At 37.3% G+C, this 20,798-nt stretch overlaps 2 protein-coding genes across 3 annotated transcripts; one reads left to right on the top strand and one right to left on the bottom strand.

The window, feature by feature from the left end:
* Window positions 1-22: 22 nt before the first annotated feature.
* Window positions 23-2,708, bottom strand: myca (MYC proto-oncogene, bHLH transcription factor a). The gene is made up of 3 exons (XM_051098832.1): window positions 2,461-2,708; window positions 1,480-2,105; window positions 23-1,046 (listed from the first exon to the last, which is right to left on the bottom strand). Exons 2-3 carry the CDS (start codon window positions 2,096-2,098, stop codon window positions 451-453), a joined length of 1,215 nt encoding a protein of 404 aa, XP_050954789.1. The 5' UTR covers window positions 2,099-2,105; window positions 2,461-2,708; the 3' UTR covers window positions 23-450.
* A 2,708-nt stretch (window positions 2,709-5,416) lies between these two features.
* On the top strand, window positions 5,417-19,177 carry ankha (ANKH inorganic pyrophosphate transport regulator a). Of its 2 annotated transcripts, XM_051097928.1 has the most exons (12): window positions 5,428-5,982; window positions 8,884-9,100; window positions 9,304-9,422; window positions 9,728-9,811; window positions 12,361-12,531; window positions 12,609-12,743; window positions 12,818-12,910; window positions 13,670-13,762; window positions 17,352-17,481; window positions 17,589-17,712; window positions 18,014-18,113; window positions 18,908-19,177. In XM_051097928.1, the coding sequence occupies exons 1-12, from the start codon at window positions 5,887-5,889 to the stop codon at window positions 19,034-19,036; spliced, it is 1,491 nt and encodes a 496-aa protein (XP_050953885.1). In that variant the 5' UTR covers window positions 5,428-5,886; the 3' UTR covers window positions 19,037-19,177. The 2 variants fall into 2 exon arrangements, with proteins under 2 accessions (XP_050953886.1, XP_050953885.1); XM_051097929.1 differs by lacking the exons at window positions 17,352-17,481; window positions 17,589-17,712; window positions 18,014-18,113; window positions 18,908-19,177 and adding an exon at window positions 14,962-17,343 and having other exon boundaries at window positions 5,417-5,982.
* Window positions 19,178-20,798: the final 1,621 nt, after the last annotated feature.

Raw genomic sequence — 20,798 nt, 5'->3', positions numbered from 1 at the left:
AAGAGACCAAGAGAGACCAGAGTCAAGTTCAGAAAGAAATTCATTTATGATTATGTGAAAACATGAAAAAAAAACCATATAGTGAAACAGAATATGGTTTATGAGAACACATAGGTGATACAGATCCAAAAATACCTTTCTTAGGAAATATTAATTCATTATATACAAAAAAATACAAAAAAATTTTACTTTAGGGTTGTGCAGCCCTATTTTTTTTCTCATTTTATTAATAAAAATAAATGACTTAAATACAAATTACTTTAACCACCTTAAATTTTAAACTGGCAGTTTTAAACATGAAAAGAACTGACAATATTCAAAAGAAAAAAAAAAATGCATTGGACATGCAACATGAACTATACACACCAACAGTTTAACTTGCATAAAAAAAGCAGTGGGAGGGGGTCTCTTAAAAAGTCTTTTCACTTTGACTCTTGTGACACAGATCCATTAATGTGAACTCCGCAGCTGCTGCAGCCTGTTTTTTAACTGTTCACTCTTTCGCCTCAGCTGTTCTTTGATTGACAGCAGCCTTTGCTCATCCAACTGCATGCTGTGGATGCACTCTGTCGCCTTCTTTAGAATAACCACTTTAGCAGCTTTCTCGTTATTTGCAACCTCAGGGATTTCATCCCGTAGTGCGAAAAAGCTGAGTTTGAGTTCGTTTCTGCGTTGGCGCTCCAGAACATTGTGAGTCCTGCGTTTGTCATTGTCCTCAGAATCCGATGTCCTAGGACTCGTGCACTTGCGTTGCTTCGCATGCCTGTTGCTGCTGTTGTTGCTGCTGGGCTCCAATCGTAGCCTCTTGACAGCCGGCTGGTCGTGCCGCGTGGAGGGGTGGGCAGCGTAGTTGTGCTGGTGGGTGGAGACATGACAACGCTTCAACACCAGGGGACTGGGGTACCTCGATTCTGACGCCTCCGCCTCGTTCCTTTTCTGACGCTTTTCCACGGTCACCACATCAATTTCTTCCTCTTCTTCTTCTTCTTCTTCCTCCTCCTCTTCTTCTTCTTCTTCTTCTTCCTCCTCTTCCTCTTCTTCATCTTCTGCAATTGAAATGCAAAAAGAAAAAATTAATAACTTACACAAATCATCAGTTCATTTAATACCTCATACTACGGCGCAATGGGAATTTAATGGAATTTGGCAATTGGCTTTCCACAAGGGGTGGGGTGGGGTGGAGGGAAATCTCTGCATTCCAGTCCCCGCCCACTTTCCTCATCAGCTGATATTTGAACATTGCAGTCTTTCCTACAGATCTGACTTGGATCTAGCAGAGGGGAGGTGAAGGGATCTTATGCAACTACAACTTGCACCGGTCACTGCATCAAGGGTATGAGGATAAGGTCCCGTGACCGGCACACCACCTCACTGGCGACATGTAAAGGTCACTTAAAAAAATGCAAGCACTTGCGCATGCAGTAACTAGCTAATTCAAAACTATGCAAGTCATACATGACTAAATAATGCAAAACATACCAGAATCGCTGCCACTGCTGCTCGAGCTGTTAGGTGGAGTGTCCAGGACAAGCATGGGTTCTGATGGAGCAAGCTTGCTGGATTTGCTGGACTCTGTGAGGGGATATGGAAAGACCACTGAGGGGTCGATGCATTCTGATGCAGAGGTGCTCAGATCCTGCAAATAACTTGCATTGAGTCGATTTGTGCTGCTGTCAGACATGAGTTCCTTCCTAGCAGCGTGCAGGGACGCCAGTCTCTCAGAAACCACTTTCTCCAACTTGGCAGCGGCGGAAAAGCCGCTCCACATGCAGTCCTGGATGATGATGGACTTGATGAAGGACTGGGAGTAGTCCGCGTCGCAGATGAAGCTCTGGTTGACCACGTCGTCTCCCAGGAACTCGCTGACCATCTCCAGCTGTTCGGCGGTGGAGAGCGACTGTCTCCGGCTGGGAGAGAGGGGCGGTGTGGGCAGCAGCTCGAATTTCTTCCAAATGTCCTCGCTGGGAGCTGGAGGTTGAGTCTGTCCTTGCTGATGGTGATAGAAATCCTCATCGTCGTTGTCGAAGTAGAAATAAGGCTGGATGGAGTCGTAGTCGTAATCGTAGTTTTTATACGCCAAACTCGCACTCACCGGCATTTTGACACTTGTGAGAAAAATACAAACTGGCATTATTATAGTGCATATGCAGCATATAACTGAACATCACAACACAAGGCACCTAAAATGCACATATTTAGACTATGCATAACATGCATGGGTGGTAGAACTAACGTTAGCTAAATAATGGAACTAAATGACATCATGTGTGAAAACGCAGCGATTAAACCCCAAAGCGGGGTTACTATCAAAACATGTAAAAGCAGCTCTGCTTCTAGTGTATTCTTTGAGCGTGCAACATGCAAACTTCCACTAAAATCATAAAGATATCTGCACTTATATCACACATGTTGCCCTTTACGTCCAAAAGATGCATGCAACATCAAATGCCGGATCCTTACCGTGTATTTAACAAATGCAGTTTCAGAATGATTTCTTTCGAGACGCAATGCAATGAAAAAAGAACAAAAAATAAGGAGCAAAATGTGAAATCCAACAGTTTACTCCGGTCTCTTGCAGCATAAGTGGAATCAGAGTCCTGGTCAAATGGAAAGTGATGGAAAATATAATCAACGCTGCGCACTCGTGCACCTCTCTGATGCTGGACAGACTGATAGCCTGTGTGACAGTGGCAGGATGAATAAGTTCTGTAGCTCCCGCGAGCTGAAGCAGCACCCACTGACGTATGACTGCGCCACCAATGTTTCCCGCCAAACACAAACACGGTTGTTTGCGTATTAAATGACACCGCCAGGCTCACACATGAGAAATAAAAACACAACAACGTCTTTGAAACTATAATTAGCCTTTATTGACTTAGCAGACATCTATTTATGAATTCAATAAACGGGGGACTATTTTCTCGCGGAAGGAAATATCTTAGAAGCCAGTGGGCGGGGGATTTGACGTCATCGGAGTGACAGCTCACTATTTTGAAATAGAATGAATTTTTATTTTAGTAAACAGGGATACAACTAAATCAGATCTTTTCTATTAATTTCTGTCTTATTCTGTTTAAACACGATAATCAAAAGGGGGTTGAAAGAAAACACTCTTTTGTTATTTAAAAAAAAACATTATTTCGTTTGAAGAAACCTTGAAGTCTTTATGTTATGTTTCTTATACCCTTGCTTTTTTAAATTCCTTTATTTATCTCTTCATTTTCTTTCATCATACATTTTGTGTGCTGACTAAAAAGTGTTTCTAGAATTTGTATGACTGTTACAAAGCATATAAAAAGCATGAGCTGTAGAAATCATGCTGATAGAAACCAACAAGTTTATAAGAGTGCAGACTACTATGGATAATGCTGTTAAAGTAAAACAATAAAGAAATGTAGCAATCATCAACTACCACCTCAGCATGTCAGAAAATGTAAGTCATCCAGAGCAGTGTCTCTGAACCAGGAGCCTGGGATCCACTAGGGGGCCTCAGTAAACATCCAAAGATGTTGCAGAATGACTTAAATTATTAGGTTATAGTATAAAGATACAATATAATCCAGTACTGACACAGACAACGTGTCTCTTTTTAGACAAAAAGTTCAAAATCTGTGCACTAGATAATGCATATGAGTGTTTTGAATAAATGAAATGAATTAAATAAAATAAACTCAGTAACTGGAAATAACTGCTGGGTTTAATAATTATGTTTTAGTTAAATAAGGCAAAGAATAAAAATAAAATGTAGGACTACTTTGGTGATTTGGTGGCTTCTACGTTCAGATTTATTTATATGCTGCAAACATTTTACATAAATTATAAAGTAGGATTTTTTAATGAGCGCTTTCAGAAACCATTAGGTGACATAATCATTTAGGGAAAAAAACATTCTAACATCAGTGAAACCAATATAATATAAAAGTTTTAGTTTGGTATTGTGTTGTGAAGATCTGTGAATAGAATTAACAGTCGGCTATTGCATCTATATTTACGGTCAAATTTTCTACAGTGTAAGTAATGATCGGACTGCTGAGGTGCTTAGGATTTCAAAGACCCCAAAACAGGACGGTTTGTATAATACGTTGGTATGTGGTGCCCTCTGCTGTCAACTACTGTAATAAAAACGGTGATCAAGTTGCGAAATACATAAATCACCCTTATAGCGCTGCGTCAACGCAGCTTTACAGTGTTGAACAGGAAAATAATGTTTCGTTAATGCAAACAAAATTCTTTTCTGCGGTAGGCCTAAAGCAGCTCTAAAAAAAGAGGACAATAGTAAACAGTCAGTTTTTAAGTAAAAGCCAGTTCATTGTTGATTCATTTCAGTTTAATAACAGTGTAAAGTTAATTAATTATGGATTTAATTCAGTTGATCTATAAAGCCGCTGTGTAGAAAACAGTTCCTTCAGTTCCTTCCGGTCTGGTGAGGCTAGCTGAGGATTTGTGTCAAAAACCAATAAACAAAAATCAAAAAATAACGAATTAAAAAAAAAAAAAAAAAAAAAAAAAAAAAAAAAATGCATATTTATAAATCCTATAGGATCATGGATTTTACTTAATCTTCTGTTCGTAAAATCTTTAAAAAAATATTTTGTTTGTGAATTAACTGTTTATTAGATGTAAATATATACATACTTTTACTCAAAACTCGCTAAATGCCAGCCTCAGCCCAATCAGAAGTACAGAAGAAACATATACAAAGGAGCCTGATAAAAAATGCTTCTTTTAAATATATGAAGAGTTCAGATGCAAAACCAGCTAAAAGCCATCTCGGTCAGAAACGAGATAATGATACTGAGTGAATGCTCTCGACACATATTATACGTCCATCAAATAATTTTTCTTCAAACTCGCTAAAATATCAGCCTCAGCCCAATCAGAAGTACCGGTACTTACATAGAAACCTATACATCTGAGCCTGATAAAAATGCATTTTTTAAAGAAAGACGTCAGATGGATGGTTTTGCATCTGAACTCTTCATATATATATTAATATATATGTATATATATATATATATATATATATATATGTACCCACATACATACATTATACATACCTACTCTGACTTTTGCTAATGAACACATACTGCTGACAGCTAACAGAATCTAGAAACTTATTGTAATAATCAGTGATTTCTTCTCAACATACAGTGGCTTAATAAACATACTTGCAAATTCCCCTGTAACAACTCTGCACTGCATTAATTCACTACTATGATAATCTTTCTCAATGTAAATATTTTACTGACACCCTTGAAACACAGGCTTTGTTTTCATACACTGAAGATGGCAGGTTGATAGCAGTCTGCGAGTTTCCCCGGACTGTCTCACAAAGAACATCCAGTGGAGGGCAGCAGTGATTAAAAATAACAAACACGTAACTTTCTATTTTAACTTAATAGACCATTTCCGTTGACTTCTTAGTCCAATAGCACTGTTCTAAGACGAAGACAAACTAATGTTCCATAGGAAACAATAAATCAATCCTCATCATTCTTGGTACCACCCAATTAGACTGACGCGAACAGCTGGAGAAGGGAGAGGGCTTGGTGTTGTGACGCCCCACGTGTGTTTTGCACGAGAATAAATAACACGCGCGAGCACACAGCCGACAGCCCTTCAGCCTGTTAGACAGCAAAATGCTGAATTTCCAGCGGTTTCCTACATCAGCACTTTGTGACAGTGAGATTTAATTTGCGGGTGAATGACAATGATGATATAATGCGAAATTTTTGGATGACCTTCTCATCGGAAGCGCTGGGAATGACAGTGTCTCCAGTTTTTCCAGTTTTACCTCAGGCAGCTGGAAGCCGCAAACCATAAAGCGAGTCTTCACTGCAAGCCCGACACGGACGAATGCCTTAAATATTATTGTCATCATTCGTCATGATGGACTGTCTATCACGGACTGCGTACTGGCCTCTTATTCGCTTTCTGCTGCCGCTAGCCATTACTAATATAGCCATCGACTTCGGAGAACAGGTGAGATATGATGCCTTTGAACCTGTACACTCTGCTATTTTGACATGCAACCGATTTGTACAGCACGAACACCAGTGAAATGTTTGTAAATATACAAGTTAGGCTTGTTTAGATGCATTAATGTCAGATTGAGCCCAATAATGCTGAGTTACTAATTTACTGATTATGAATTTAATCTCTAGGGTAGCGTGGCGTAGTGGTGAGCTAGTAATTTAAAGGTTTTAGGTTCAGATCTTACTAGGGTTGATCCGTGAGGTGCCCTTGTACCATTGAGCAAAGAAACTTAATAATGACGGTAGATTTTAAAAGTTAAACTGTGTTGGCTGTTTTGTTATGGTCTAGTGATTTTGTATGTTACCTTCTACATTTCTATTATTTTGTGAATTGTTTTGTCCTTCATAATTTAACTGAAAATCTTTAAAGGTGGTTATACGGCAAGTTATATTGTAACGGTCTAGAATTTCTCAAAATGTAACGGGTTTTAAGTCTATTGGTCTTTTTCCTGATACTAGTAGTAGAAATGTTTAACAAAAAACCGTACCCTAAAAAATATGCACTTGTTTAAAAGTGTGACAGCTGCTAGCCCCGGCCTCCCGTAAGTGTAAGTTGCTTTGAAGCATTAGACAGATTATAACAACTTGTTGTCCAGATGCCTTTTGTCAGGCATCACTGCAAAAAAAACAAAAAAAAAAAAACAATGTTCTATCTCTGGCACTTACTGCATGGATAACCATTTGCTTTTAATTATTAATTTAATTTCCCTGAATGCAGTGTGTTTTAAATCAGTTCTCAAAGATGTCATCTCTGAGTGTATGAGTATTCCTCTTGCATAACAAGCTACAAAGACTGTGGCTGTCCCTTAAAGTAAAACAAAAGCTAAATTACAGGTTACGGCCTGGTTACTGAGTCAGAAGAGACTTCAGAATACATCTGCTTAGAATAAAAACCAGGTAGAGTAGATTTCCTAAGTGAAAATGGGGTCAAGACCTACCTTTATCCTTAAGGAGTTTTTTTTTTTTTTTTTTTTTACATAAATGCATACATTATGCATAATATTTACCCTTTTCATACTGCAGTTAACCCTGTGCATAACCTTTACCCTTTTCATACTGCAGTTAACCCTGTGATAACATCTTTTTAAACTTGTTGTCAGGTCCATAAATGGCACAAGCTGCCTTGTGCAATGTCACTACTGTTAAACCACCAGGGAAATATGTGGAAAGGCATGTTAGAATGACTGTTATATATTTGTTTGAATATATATGTCACAGTTAGATGCTTTTACACTCATCATACTGTAATTGACAGTGGGCCAGTGAAAGATTCACTGTGAAGATAATTCACTTTTTCGTTTTTAATTCACATTTTATGCTGTCAGGACATACTGCAGATATGCACTTAATGGATAGTAATCAAAGGATAGTTCATCGAGTTCATTTGGGTGCAAAGCTCAGCCAAGTTGGGTTTAAGAAATAGGTTCAGGCAATGTTTATTTTCGCTCTTTCAGTCTGTGGTACACATTAAAGTTTAACGTGTCTGTGTCCTTTAGTGTTATGAAAGTGACAGTCTTATTAAGCAGGTGTGTGCGCGTTTGAGCGAGGAGTAGACAGGGAAAGGATTAGTCTTATGTAACTAACGTCTGAGTGTATTTATAGCAGCACTCATTGTCTCATTGTTTCTCCTGTTATTGCTCTGCTATAGGCAGCTACACAGATAAAACTGGAGAGAAACTGTAGTTTTCCATATAGTCTATACAAGTCTAGTTTTTATATACACTGCTCAAACAGGGAACACTTAAATCACATATTGGATCTTGATAAACAAAGTAATAAAGTTGCAAATCTTTACTTATATACATTTTGTAACTTATAAGATATGCGATACCAGTCAGTGGAAGCCAAAAGCATCTGGATTCATAACCGAAAATCAAAAGAAAAAAGGAAAACTTGTGTAAATTTCATCATAGCAACTCATAATGTTAGTCAGTAGTGTTTATGGCCTCCACGTGCCTGTATGTACTCCTGAGAATGTCTGGGCATGCTCCTGATGAGATGGGAGATGGTTTCCTAGAGGATCCCCTGCCAGACCTGGATCAGGGCATCACTAAGCTCATGGACAGTCTGTGGTGCTAAGTAGCGGATTTGGATGCTCCAATACATAACATCCCAGAGGTTCTCAATTGGATTCAGGTCTGGGGAACGTGAGGGCAAGTCAGTGGCATCAATACTTTCGTCATCCAGAAGCTGCCTACACTCTCTGACCACATGTGGCTGTGTAAGATCTGACAGTGGCTCTGAGCATTTCATTTCGATCACAGTTTGATCAGAAACATGCACACAAGTAGCCTGCTGGAGGTCATTTCAGAGGGCTCTGGCAGTGCTCCTCCTGTTCCTCCTTGCACAAAGGAGCAGATACCGGTCCAACTGCTGGGTTGTTGCCCTGTCTAGCTATCCTCATGGCCTGTCTTGTGGTATTTCCTCCATGCTTTTGAAACTGGCAGTCACACCAAACCTCCTTGTGACGGCATGTTTGGCTGTGCCAATCTAGAGGAGCTGGACTACATGTGCAACTTGTTTGGGCTGCAGGTACTGCCTTATGCTACAAGTAGTCATAAAGACCCTAACAAAACACCAATCAGTCAGGAAGGATAAAGAGAGAGAAATTGTCTGTGGCCAACACCTGCAAAACCATTTCCTTTTTGTTGTCTTGCTGTTGCCTCTGCTGTGTACAAGTTGGCACTTTCATTTGCATGCAAGAAGATAAAACTTGTGCTTCCTATCCCTCTGATGATTAAGTGTGTGTGTATGCATGTGTAAGCATGCATATCCTGTATGTATACATATACACACACACAAATGCAACAATGAAACATGCCTTCTCTCTTTCACATTTCTGTTTCAGGCTCTAAACAGGGGCATCGCTTCTGTGAAAGAGGACAGGGTTGAAATGTTGGCCAGCTATGGTCTGGCATACTCGCTTATGAAGTTCTTCACTGGACCCATGAGTGACTTCAAAAATGTGGGGCTCGTGTTTGTCAACAGTAAGAAGGAGAGAACCAAGGCGGTCCTCTGCATGGTTGTGGCTGGGGTCATTGCCATCATCCTTCACATCCTAATAGGTATGTGTGTCTTGCAAATAAAGTTACTCAAATATAACAGCAAACAAACAACTGTTTAAAGTTAAAGTTTCATGTTGGCAACAATGTTCATTTTCAAACTAAAAAGCAACTGCTAATTTAGCAACTAAAATGTAGATTCTTTTGGATAGTTTCTAGAGTTCCTCAGTGGAAAACCTTTGTTAAAAATTGCCATGTTTCCCCAGCTTACACAGATCTGGGCTACTACATCATAAATAAGCTTCACCATGTGGATGATTCAGTTGGAAACAAGACAAGAAGGGCGTTCTTGTACCTCGCAGTATTTCCATTATTAGATGCAATGGTGAGTATGAACATATAACTTAGTATGAGATTCAAGATGCAAAAATGTAAAAAATAAAGTAAATCAAGTTGATTGTATTCCAATATTACTTTTTTTAATCACAAAATGCAAATGGAAGATCATGTTGAGCACAGTGCATTGTGGTATACAGACTTTTGAGCACTATGTTTTGTGTACTGCACTTGTTGGCGATTATAGTATGGTATAACTTCCATGTGGTATTCCAGACACTTCACCTACTGCAGAAATAGTCAAAACAGAATGGTCGAAGCATTCATTTGTACTGATTTGATTTTGCTCCAAAGGCATGGATTCATGCTGGCATCCTCCTGAAGCACAAGTACAGCCTGTTAGTGGGATCTGCTTCCATCTCTGATGTTGTTGCGCAGGTAACAATACCAAGGTGCCCTCTGTAAACTTTTGTATGCTAAGTTGTTATCATCACCTCTTGTGCCGCAATTGAAAAATAGTGTTGTACTGAATTTAAATGTCAGATTTTGGTCTATTTTGTTCAGCGGAGAGGCAGAGAAAAAGCAGGAGAACAAGTGATGTTACAACTGATTAGAGTTTATTAAATAAGTTTTGTCTTTCTTGATGTTTAATAGGCCTTCTGACTAGCACAGCTTTATTATAACAAGCAAAGGCAAACGAAAATGACTGCTTTACAACATTGTCCTTGTCTTTGACTTTAAATGGACAGTTTGTCTTATTTCTAACGAATTGCCTTAGTTGCCTTATTTATAGCCACAAAGATGTGATTAAAATAAAAATAATATCAAAACAATGTAAAATGGAAATCGTATATATACACTGCTGTGCAAAAGTTCGGGCTTTATATGATTTTTAAAATGTTTTCAAATTTTTTCTATGCAGTTGAATCAACTGAATTTAATCACGTATATAGTTTCACAAAGAGCTCAAAGAAAGCACATAACTTTGGTCATTTTAAAAGCTTTTATATACTAAAGTTTATTTTTGTGTATAGAATTACATTTAAATGCAAAGTTTAATATTAATTATAATATTATAATTAATACTATAAAAAGAATATAATAATAATAATAATAATAAATAATATTACAATTAATATAATATTAATTCTAATTCATAATATACATATAATAAATAATTAGCAGCAAGTTTTGTCTCTAAAGCTCTTTTGCGTAAACTGCTTTAATTTGAAACTAAAGATACAGGGGGAGTGGCATTATTACAGATATATGTATATCAGATATATGTTACTTTGCTCACTGCTGATTGGCCCAGTTTGGGTTTACGATTCGTAGTGCAGTGTAGCTTCATTGATTTTGTGAGATTTCGATAAACACCTGAAAATACACCTGTAATCCACTTTTTTGCGTTCTTCTGCGCCACCTCTGTAGTACAAATTAATTTTGTTAACACTGATTTCATATGATTGGTAACTTATTCTTCTTTTTCTACTGTTCTTATTCTATTGTTTTAATTAGATATTTTAAAAAGCTTATCAGTATAATTTTTTGAATTTGACATAAAAGATGACATACTTGCAATAAAATTAGAAAAATGCTATTACAGAGGTAAAAAAAAAAAAAAAATATCAATATCAAATATCACCTCGTAATTGGAAGACAATTTTTTTTAATCAGAATTTTTGATTATTGATCAGAAGGTACTCATTTTTTTTGGACTGTGCTTCTAAATTTTTGAAATTAGTAGCAGGAGTGCTCCTAAAAAGAAAATTAAGTGTAGAGCCCTGAGAAGTGAGCACAGAAACATTTTTCCAACACTATCCTGCACCTTTTATTATAATAAAATATCTTCGAGACATTATATTACTCAGCAACGAGGTGTTTCTTGAAGTAACTAAACGCACAGTTTCATTGTTTGTAGTGAGACAAACCGATAATTCACACACACAACTTTTATTCTCTCTCTCTCTCAAAATGGCCATATCAAAAAATCATGTAGTTTGCATCATTGGATATAGCAGTCATTTAATATTTCTATGGTAAAAAGAATGTCAAAACTCACGCTCTGCTTCTGGAAAAGGAAAGGAAAGGATGTGACGTGTGGCCAAGTATGATGACCCATACTCGGAATTTGTGCTGTGCATTTAACCCATCCAAGTGCACACACACCGTGAACACACACCCAGAGCAGTGGGCAGCCATATTGCTATCACTGCAGCACCCAGGGAGCAGTTGGGGGATCAGTGCCTTGCTCAAGGGACTCACCTCAGTCATGGTATTGAGGGTGGAGAGAGCGCTGGTTATTCACTCCCTCCACCTTCAATCCCTGCCAGACCTGGGACTCGAACCCGCATGATTACAAGCCTGACTCCCTAACCATTAGGCCACGGCCCTATTAATTATTTGCATTAATTATTAATTTATAATATATGAATAATAATATTAATTATTCTGTGAATGGTAAACCCCGCCTGCTTTGATTTGATTGGCTATTGACAAGTGCTGTTAGGCCGCTGAGCAGGCCAGGCTGAAAATGTAACTTTCAAAACGTTTTGTCATCCTAAAAAAACAGAGCGCTGTGTAATACAGTGCAAAAATAGTCATACATCAACGCTATAAGCACAACACACACAAAAAAAACATGACTGTAAAACATATGATGTTTTAATGTAATCTAATAATCAATATTTAAAATTCCATTTCATTGAACTAACTAAATTTAATTTCATTAAACTAGTATTAAATAGTTTAACATATATACAATTTTTGGCACATCATGTATATGTAAATTTGTGTTACCTGCCCAAGGGCTATTTTGAGCACTCATTTTGCATTACAGATTTGCATACAGCATGTAGCAAAACAACATCTCTTTTCAGCATCTTTTTTCACTATTGGATGCATAAATATTTTTGCAGGCTTGTTTAAACATGTACTTAAACTTGCCCAATATTTAACTGACTCTTGACTCTTCTTTTCGCCTGCAGATAATATTTGTGGCGATTCTTCTCCAGAGTAACCTGGAATGTTTAGAGCCTCTTCTTATACCCATTCTCTCTCTGTACATGGGAGCTCTGGTGCGGTTCACAATCGTAGGACTGGGCTACTACTGTAACGTCCACGACAACATTCCTGAATCAACCAGCCTAGAACATGGGGTATGTTCTAGGCAGATTTTTTACAGAAAAATCAGAAAGTTGCTTCTTATATTCAGTGTGCTTGTGGTCATTTCCAGGGCGACGCCACCATAAGGAAGATGCTTAGTTTCTGGTGGCCGCTTGCCCTCATTTTGGCCACTCAGCGTATCAGCAGGCCCATCGTCAATCTGTTTGTCTCTCGGGACCTCAAAGGTAGCACAGCATCAACTGAAGTGAGTACAGGTGGCTGCTAACAGTCAACAGAAATACACAGCAACCTGTTCTAACTGAATTGTATGTTTGCTAGGCGGTAGCAGTACTAACAGCAACATATCCGGTTGGTCACATGCCTTATGGCTGGTTAACAGAACTGCGTGCCGTCTATCCAGCTTTTGATAAGGTAGGTGGTGGTTTTGACTAACAACTGCTTAGCAACACCCTGGCAACCTCTATGAATGTCACAGCAGGCAGAACAAACAAACAAACAAACAACAAATATATAAAAATGTAGTTCCTATCCTGTTTTGTTGTTTGGTATAAGATTTATATAAGACCTCAATAGCTTTTATTTGTTTGGTTTGTCCCGAGGCTTTGGAAAGTTTTTTTTAGTCAACACCCACTGACTAGTTTTCACAATAAAATGCCTCGTCCTGCAGACCTGTAATTATGTACCATTCAAAGACCTACAACAGTCAGACTGATCACATCATATGCCTGATTCAACATGTTTAAGTTATGGCCCTTTCTGATTTGAAACATCACCAGTATGAGCTTTTTGTGATTTAAGAGGCATTAGGTTTTAATTTGTGGTTGTGTTGGTGAGACAGATTGAAAGATTTAGTTTGGGGAGAACTTGTTTTGTAACTTTGTTTTTGCTTTCACCAGCACTCAGTGTTCTTCTGGTAGACAAGAACATGGTTTTCATTGTTGATGCACATAGTTGTGTAGTGGGTGTGAAAATATCTTTCTTGTTTTAGATGGTTTGCTGGATGGTGACAGATTAGTGTGTTTAAGTATGCTTTGAATGTATTATACTTTTTTATATTATTAAATCATGTAAACAAGTTTTTCCCCACAAGCATAATGGCTTAGCTTTATTTTTTTAACCTGTGTATAATTTGGAAAGTAAACAATAATATCTATTCTTTTTTTTTAACAGAATAACCCTACTAATAAATTAGCCAGTGGTCTGACGGTCACCAAATCACATATCAAGAAGTTCACCCTTTGCTGTTTTCTCCTCTCCTTAACGGTAAGATCTAAATAAAAAGTGACAGTAAAGACATTTATGATGTTAATATTTCTGTTTCAATAAATACTGTTATTTTGAACATTCTATTCATCCAAGTATCCTGAAAAAAGAGTTTTATTGATTTCGCAAATGTATTAAGCAGTACAATGGGTTTCAGCAGTGATGTTAATAATAAATGTTATTAATAGGAAATCAGTTAAACTTTAAACTATATTAACAAAGTTATTTTAAATTGTAATAATATTATTAATATTACTGTATTTTTGAGTTACTTTTGCCCCAAACTTTTGCACAGTAGTGTAAAGCTTTTTTTAAACCTTAAACCTACAGTTAACCTACATTAAAAAATAATAATAAAAAAAGTGTGGAACCTGATTTACATACATGTACCCAGAGGATATTTTTTATGTTTTGAATTTCATTTGGTATGTCAAGTCTGTTCAGATCAGCCGCTCAAGTTTCAGCACAAAACATGGATCATCTCCTGCATGTGAAAATGGTGTGCATTTTCTACATGCCATACAATCAGTAAACACTGATTTCAGTTCCCACGTTGGTAGTAAACCCATTTTTCTTCTGTTTACTTGTCCTGCTCTGATCTGAAGGCCTGCAGACAAAAAAACAACAACAGGTTAAAATGAGTCACACACACATTTATATAATGTAAAGTCCAGCGGTATGTCTCAGAACACCAACAGGGTTGTTGAAAAGCAGATGTTAGACATATGGTTAAGGTTTTACTTTATCCCAAACAAAAAATGATGTAAAATCAAATAAAACTTTTTTTTTTAAGAAATGTAATGAGAATAAACAGTGTATCCATGTTGTGTACAGACAAAAAATTCTATAGTTTGGTTAGATGGGTTTTTAGAGTTTTTCCCATTTGTTTTTGGTTTCCGTGACATGACTTGTAGGTGTGTTTCGAGTAATTATGGCTTAGAGGGTCAAATAAAATTGAAATTAAGAAAAACATCTGGATAGATCTAACACACCCACTTTTCTGAATTGAGATGTAACACCTGTGGCAACAGTGGAGACGTCTTAAAGCAGCCAGAAGATCTTTGGCAGCTTTCCTGCTTCTTGTTTCATAATGACTGGAAAAAAAAGAACAAATAGCAGAGAATATGTTTTAACAAACCATGCAACAATCAAAAGTAATTGGATAAAAGGTTTTTTGTTTTTTTGTTTTTTTCTTTTAGAGTTTGAATTATGAGAAGACTACAAAAATGTTAATGCTGCTGTCACACAGGTCTACAGGATTTCAGCTGGTGTTCCAAGACAATAGCTACAAAAAAATGTATTTTTTATTTTTATTTTTTTTTTTAAGATTTATTTTTTGGCATTTTGCCTTTATTAGGATAGGACAGATCAGAACTGACAGGAAGTGAAGTGGGAGAGAGATGGGGGCGGGGGCGCGAAAGGTCCTCGAGTCAGGATTCGAACTCGGGACGCCCGTAGCGCAACAACACTGCATGTCTGTATTTGATATTAAAACCACAAACTCATGATGTTGGTTATTTGTCTTTATATCCCAGGTTGAGCATGCATTGATATGCTGGTCTGCCACATTACACATTTTATTGTTTTTTTGTCAGTGCAAACCACGTATCCATCCCTTCATTTGGATTTCAGTGTAAAAGGAAAAAGTCCTAAAGTGTTTGTGACAAGCACTGTGGTATGAGTGAGCAATGAAGCTTAAAGTCAAGTGCACATTATATGACTCAAACCCATGGCCTTTAACTTGGTCAGATGTGGAGGATCTTTCACTGTAAATAGGCTTTGTATCACAATAGAGGAATGCCCGTAGGCAGGGCGTCAAGCAGGCTTGACGTGAGACAAGTTGCGTAATTTGGTTTTGCTGGAATGAGAAGAGTCTCATAACAAAGACGCATTCAAAACTGACTGGCACATCAAGGATTAAGTGTAATGAAGGAGTTGAAACTAAATATACACTAGAGATAATCCATATAGTGGTATTCATTATTTTTTCATTAGTGTTAAATATGCATTACCATTTTTTTTACTTTTATTCTGCAAGGATGCATAAATTAATCAGAAGTGACAGTATATTGGAGAATATATATTGGAGATCAAAATTAGAGAACAACTTACAGTTTCTTAAATTTCGAGGTCACTGCTTAGTTTGAAGTTGTCCTAACAGAGGTAAAAGCACAGTTTTTAATCATATTTCATGAGTTAAATATATTCTGAAGCACAGTATAAAAAATGTAAAGGAGATATTCGAAAAAGAGCACTGATCAAAATTAGAGTGCAGTTTCAGATACCTCCCAGCTATTGGTGTTAACCTTGGCACCTGGTGCTAATTTCCTTAATTACCTGACAAACCCAAGTTAACTGGCAGCCTAGCTTTCCAGTTTTCACTGGCTTTGCAAGATGGTGATCCGTCGTAAAGTGACTGAAACCCTCTGACAGCAGGTTGTCCAGATAAAGGCCAAAGGGCTGACCCTTTCAGCCATTGCAAGAGAAGTTTGTCATTCCAAATCTGTGATTTCTAGAATATTGCATCTTTAGACTGTCACTAACTCTTTGAAGTCCCCCAAAAAGATTGATTGTCCACGAAAGACAAATGCCCGAGAAGATAGGATAATGCAGAGAATCTCTATGGGGAATCGGTTCAACACTGCAGCTGGAATTGCTTGCCAGTGGTGAAAAGAATAAGGATCTGTCTTGGCATGTATAAGAGAAGTTGGACTGAAAGCGCACTCTGCAGTGTCCAAGCCTCTCATCAGCAGAAAGAATCAAAAGGCTAAGCTCACTTTAGAAGCTGTCTAATAGTTAGAAAGTCAGACTTGTAACCCAAAGGTTGTGGTTTTGAGTCTCTGTAAACGTATTTGGGTCAGATGGGAAACATATTGTTTGGTGTTAAACTGGGAAAAGACTGAACCCAAAGTGAGTGAATGGTGGAGGAGGAACTGTCATGGTTTGGGGGAAGTTTTCTGCAGCAAGAATTGGGCCTCTTCAACATGGCAGAGTGAATGCAAATGTTTATCAGAACTTCCTGTGGCAACATTTGGTTTCTTCCCTATGTTAATTGCCCAGTCAGCAATTTTCATGCAGGACAATGCTCCCTGTCTTACAGCAAAATAGGTAAAGCAGTTCCTTGAAGCTCAAAACACTGAAATAATGAAATGGCCAGCCCAGAGTCCTGATCTAAACTGATTGAAAATCTCTGGAAATGCCTTGGTTATGGCTGAGAAACCCACTACAGTCACCAACCTGTGGAAAAGACTGGAAGTAGAGTGGACCAAGATCACACCAGAGCAGTAGATGTGGCCACGGATGTGCTGAAGTCATTCAAAGCAAGGAGTTTTTGACTGCGGTTACCTTCATAAATTTTAGTCATAATCTTTCTTTGTGCTACAGTCATTGCTGTTCTCTAATTTTGATCACTGTGTTTTCCACAAAATAAAGAGTTTTTGTTGAAGTGCCTTGTAAGACTGTTCTACTAGCATAGTATAGACATAACTAAAATTCCTTCAAATTTTGATCTCACTGTACATGATGTAAAATTTCAACACAAAACTGCAAAATTAAGAAATTAGTGCACATACCTGTATCTGTTTTCCAGATGTGTTTCATTGTATTCTGGACCCCTCATGTTTCTGAACGCATCCTGGTAGATGTCATTGGGGTGGATATGGACTTCGCACAGCTCTGTATCATTCCACTGAGAGTATTTTCCTTCTTCCCTGTGCCTGGTACCATAAAGACTTTTCTTTAACCTTTTTTATTGATGATTTTGTACTGTATATGATTATTTACAGTGCATAATATCTGTTTGATGTTGTGTTTGTGTTGCTATCAGTTACAGTTCGAGCTCATCTGACGGGCTGGTTAATGACGTTGAAGCGAACTTGCGTGCTGGCACCTAGTTCAGTTCTGCGCATCGCTGTGCTCATCACCAGCCTTCTGGTGCTGCCTTACATGGGGTTAGTATTCAGCAGAAATATACAAATATGTTAAATGCATCTCATTTAAATATCTTCTGAATGTGCTGCTCAGTATGTGATCTGTGAAGTAATTAGCTTTCATGCTGCCTCTGAATTTTTAGCAGGTCTAAAAATAAACTGATGGTGTCTGCATTTTGTGAATTAATTATGACTCTGCTCCTCAGCTAAAGCAGACTGCTGCAGCAACTTTTTGATCATAGCAACAACTGTACAGTATTAAAATCAGTTGGTATTATTTTGTAATCATATTTGTAATGTTGATGGTTTTGTCTTTGTGCAGAGTGCATGGTGCCACACTGGGAGTGGGGTCTTTGTTAGCAGGATTCGTGGGGGAGTCCACCATGGTTGCAGTGGCAGCCGGTTATGTATACCGGAAACAGGTGAGGAGCCGTCAGGTTGCTGAAGTTCTGCTTAAGTATTACAGCTAGCACAGTAACTCATTGGGGGGGGGGGGCACTGCCTTGGCGCCGGCCCTGTTCTAAAAAGTACATAAGTGCAATGCTGTTTGCACTAAAAAGCAGTGTGCTTATAATTAACTGTTGTATACTAAAATATTTGGAAGCCAATCACACCAGACACCTTATATGTTCAAGTTAAAAATTAAAAAGTTAAAAATAATTTAATCTGTGTGTGTAGATTTCACTATTCTCTTAGTTTTAGAATGATTCTTAAAGAAGTTCACTTCCAGAACAAAAATGTACAGATATTTTACTCACCCCCTTGTCGTCCAAGTTGTTCATGTCTTTCTTTCTTCAGTCGTAAAGAACCTGTTTTTTGAGGAAAACATTTCAGGAATGTTGTCCATAGTGGACTTCTGTGGTGCAAGATGAGCATTTGAGGTTGAAAATAATTATAGTATATAAATTGTAAAAAAATGTTTAGAAAATTACTGTTTCGCTAGAGCCTTTTGAGGGTGCGTTTAAACTGCATTTTGGAAGCGGACACCATAGAAATCCACTATATGGAGAACATTTCTGAAATGTTTTCCTCAAAAAACAATTTCTTTACGACTGAAGACAGAAAGACATGAACATCTGACAAGGGGGGTGAGTAAATTATCTGTAAATTTTTGTTCTGGAAGTGAACTACTTTAAAACTGGGCTTTAGACTTCTAAAATACTTCTCGTTTAGTATTTATTCTGCAGTATTTATCAGTCTTACCATCTGTTTTTAGAAGAAAACCCCAGAAGCAGAAAGGGTTGTAGAGGACAACTCTTCGCCGATGAATGAAGTCACCTCTAGAACAGAGTTAGATGTCATTGAAGAGGCTGAGAATGGGCAGATGGAAACAGAAGATGAATGAATCAAGGCATGGAAAGAAAAAAACAAGGGTGGAAGATATGTTTTCCTTTCATTTGCAGAAGCAGCGCAGCACAGTGTCTTGGATTTTTGATGACACCTAGTACTTTATCATACTTTTTTTTTTTTTTTTTTTTAAACATTTCTACAATCTCCCCATTACCCCAGTGGAACTGTCAGCTTGATTGATCCTTGTGTGGGGTAGAATGAGCAGATTTGCATGTCTACATTAAATGCACTCCTGCACTTTTTGCACTGAGGCATATTTACACAGATGTCTTCCAAAGTTCCTGTTCTGCAGTCTGTGAACATTTTTGCTAAAATAGACTATTACAATCAGAAACCAATCCTTGCAGAAAGAATGCATCAATAACAGGGTTGAAAGATGTTTTAATGCCAGAACTGTTATCTGAACTTTGACCCTGAGACATATCGTCTCTTTTACTCTCGCCTTGAGACGCACAATGAGTAGTTACACTTTAAGTGTATTATAATTTGCTCAAGAGGAATTTATTTAACTGACTTGGGGCACGGACTAGATTTGATTGTGTGTGTCAGTTCATTTATTTTTGTATTTACTGCACAAATTCAGGTTTTGTATACTTGCAAATGTCACTATTGAGACATTTAGGTCTGAAGATCACTTCTATATTTAAGCTTTTGTGAAAGCATGAACAGATCATTTTCTGATCAGATCTGATCCAGTATTTTGTGCTGGGACCACATAGAAACCATTTTGTTTTGTTTTCCAGATCTTGAAAATTTACTGTAAGCTTTGCTTTCATTATCTGTTTTGCAAATTACTAAATGGAATGTAGTTTTAGCAGTTTTTAGGTCCTGTTTTACTTTTGGTGCTCATTATTCAGTGCTTGTGGTTTAACTCAATGACAGCTCATATGTCAGCACATACAAATAAATTAAACATATGAATGCATTATGGTTCTTAAACAAATGTTGTGCTCAAGCTGTTCGTTTTTTTGCATCTCTCATGTTTTGTGCATAGTAAAGTGAGAGGCTGAATAGAAGAGTAATAGAATATTTTATTCATATTTCCTCAAATGAGCTTGTCTTCCAGTTCTTGAAAAATGAGTATTTTACATAACCAATACTGTATAACTTTGTGTGTTTGGCAATAAAGTTAATCAGTGTTAATCTGTTAGTCATAAATACAAAAATTCAGATGAGCAGGAAAAAAAAAACCCACCAAAATAAAAAGTGCAAGTACTTGTTGCTTCACAATGACCTAAATATTAAGCTGTCTTAAACTCTTTTTGGCATCTATATATTACCAGCCGCCTGCTAATGTAATTTATGCACGTTATTGTTGCTTTCAATGTCTGCTGAAAACATGTAAACATAACATAATGGCAACGTAAGTCATTCTGACTTTTTTTTTTTAAAGCGTCTAAGTGGTCTAATTTTAAAACTGACAATATTTTATGTAGAGCCTCATTTAAATATTTATGGCCAAAATTTTTTAAAATAAAATAGCGAAACCAATACAGGACACTTTTCCATTTATAACTAACAATGCTTTGAAAAATGACTGACATATCTGACAGTATTTTATTAAAATAATAATAATTAAAAAAAAAGCCTCAATTAGTGCCTATAGCTATTTTCTAGAAGTTTTATGTTAACTTGCTTACTGAACTTGCAGTAGACCATTATCTCTTTTCCCATACTACACCCACAATACATTCTTTTGAATTAAAATTCTCTGAAATTGTTGTAAACTCTCTAGTATTTTTTTTTAACATTGACAA

The sequence above is a fragment of the Labeo rohita genome, chromosome 24 (assembly GCF_022985175.1).
Source record: "Labeo rohita strain BAU-BD-2019 chromosome 24, IGBB_LRoh.1.0, whole genome shotgun sequence".
Lineage (NCBI taxonomy): Eukaryota > Metazoa > Chordata > Actinopteri > Cypriniformes > Cyprinidae > Labeo > Labeo rohita.
This window is presented reverse-complemented; position numbering and strand designations above follow the sequence as displayed.

Bases quoted from the DNA above. Each gene is read 5' to 3' on its own strand.
- myca (XM_051098832.1), bottom strand. From the start codon at position 2,098: ATGCCGGTGAGTGCGAGTTTGGCGTATAAAAACTACGATTACGACTAC. The intron at 1,047-1,479 runs GTATGTTTTGCA...TTTCAATTGCAG, and splicing joins CAGCAGTGGCAGCGATTCTG to AAGATGAAGAAGAGGAAGAG.
- ankha (XM_051097928.1), top strand. From the start codon at position 5,887: ATGATGGACTGTCTATCACGGACTGCGTACTGGCCTCTTATTCGCTTT. The intron at 9,812-12,360 runs GTAACAATACCA...TTTCGCCTGCAG, and splicing joins TCTCTGATGTTGTTGCGCAG to ATAATATTTGTGGCGATTCT. The intron at 17,482-17,588 runs GTACCATAAAGA...TGTTGCTATCAG, and splicing joins TTCCTTCTTCCCTGTGCCTG to TTACAGTTCGAGCTCATCTG.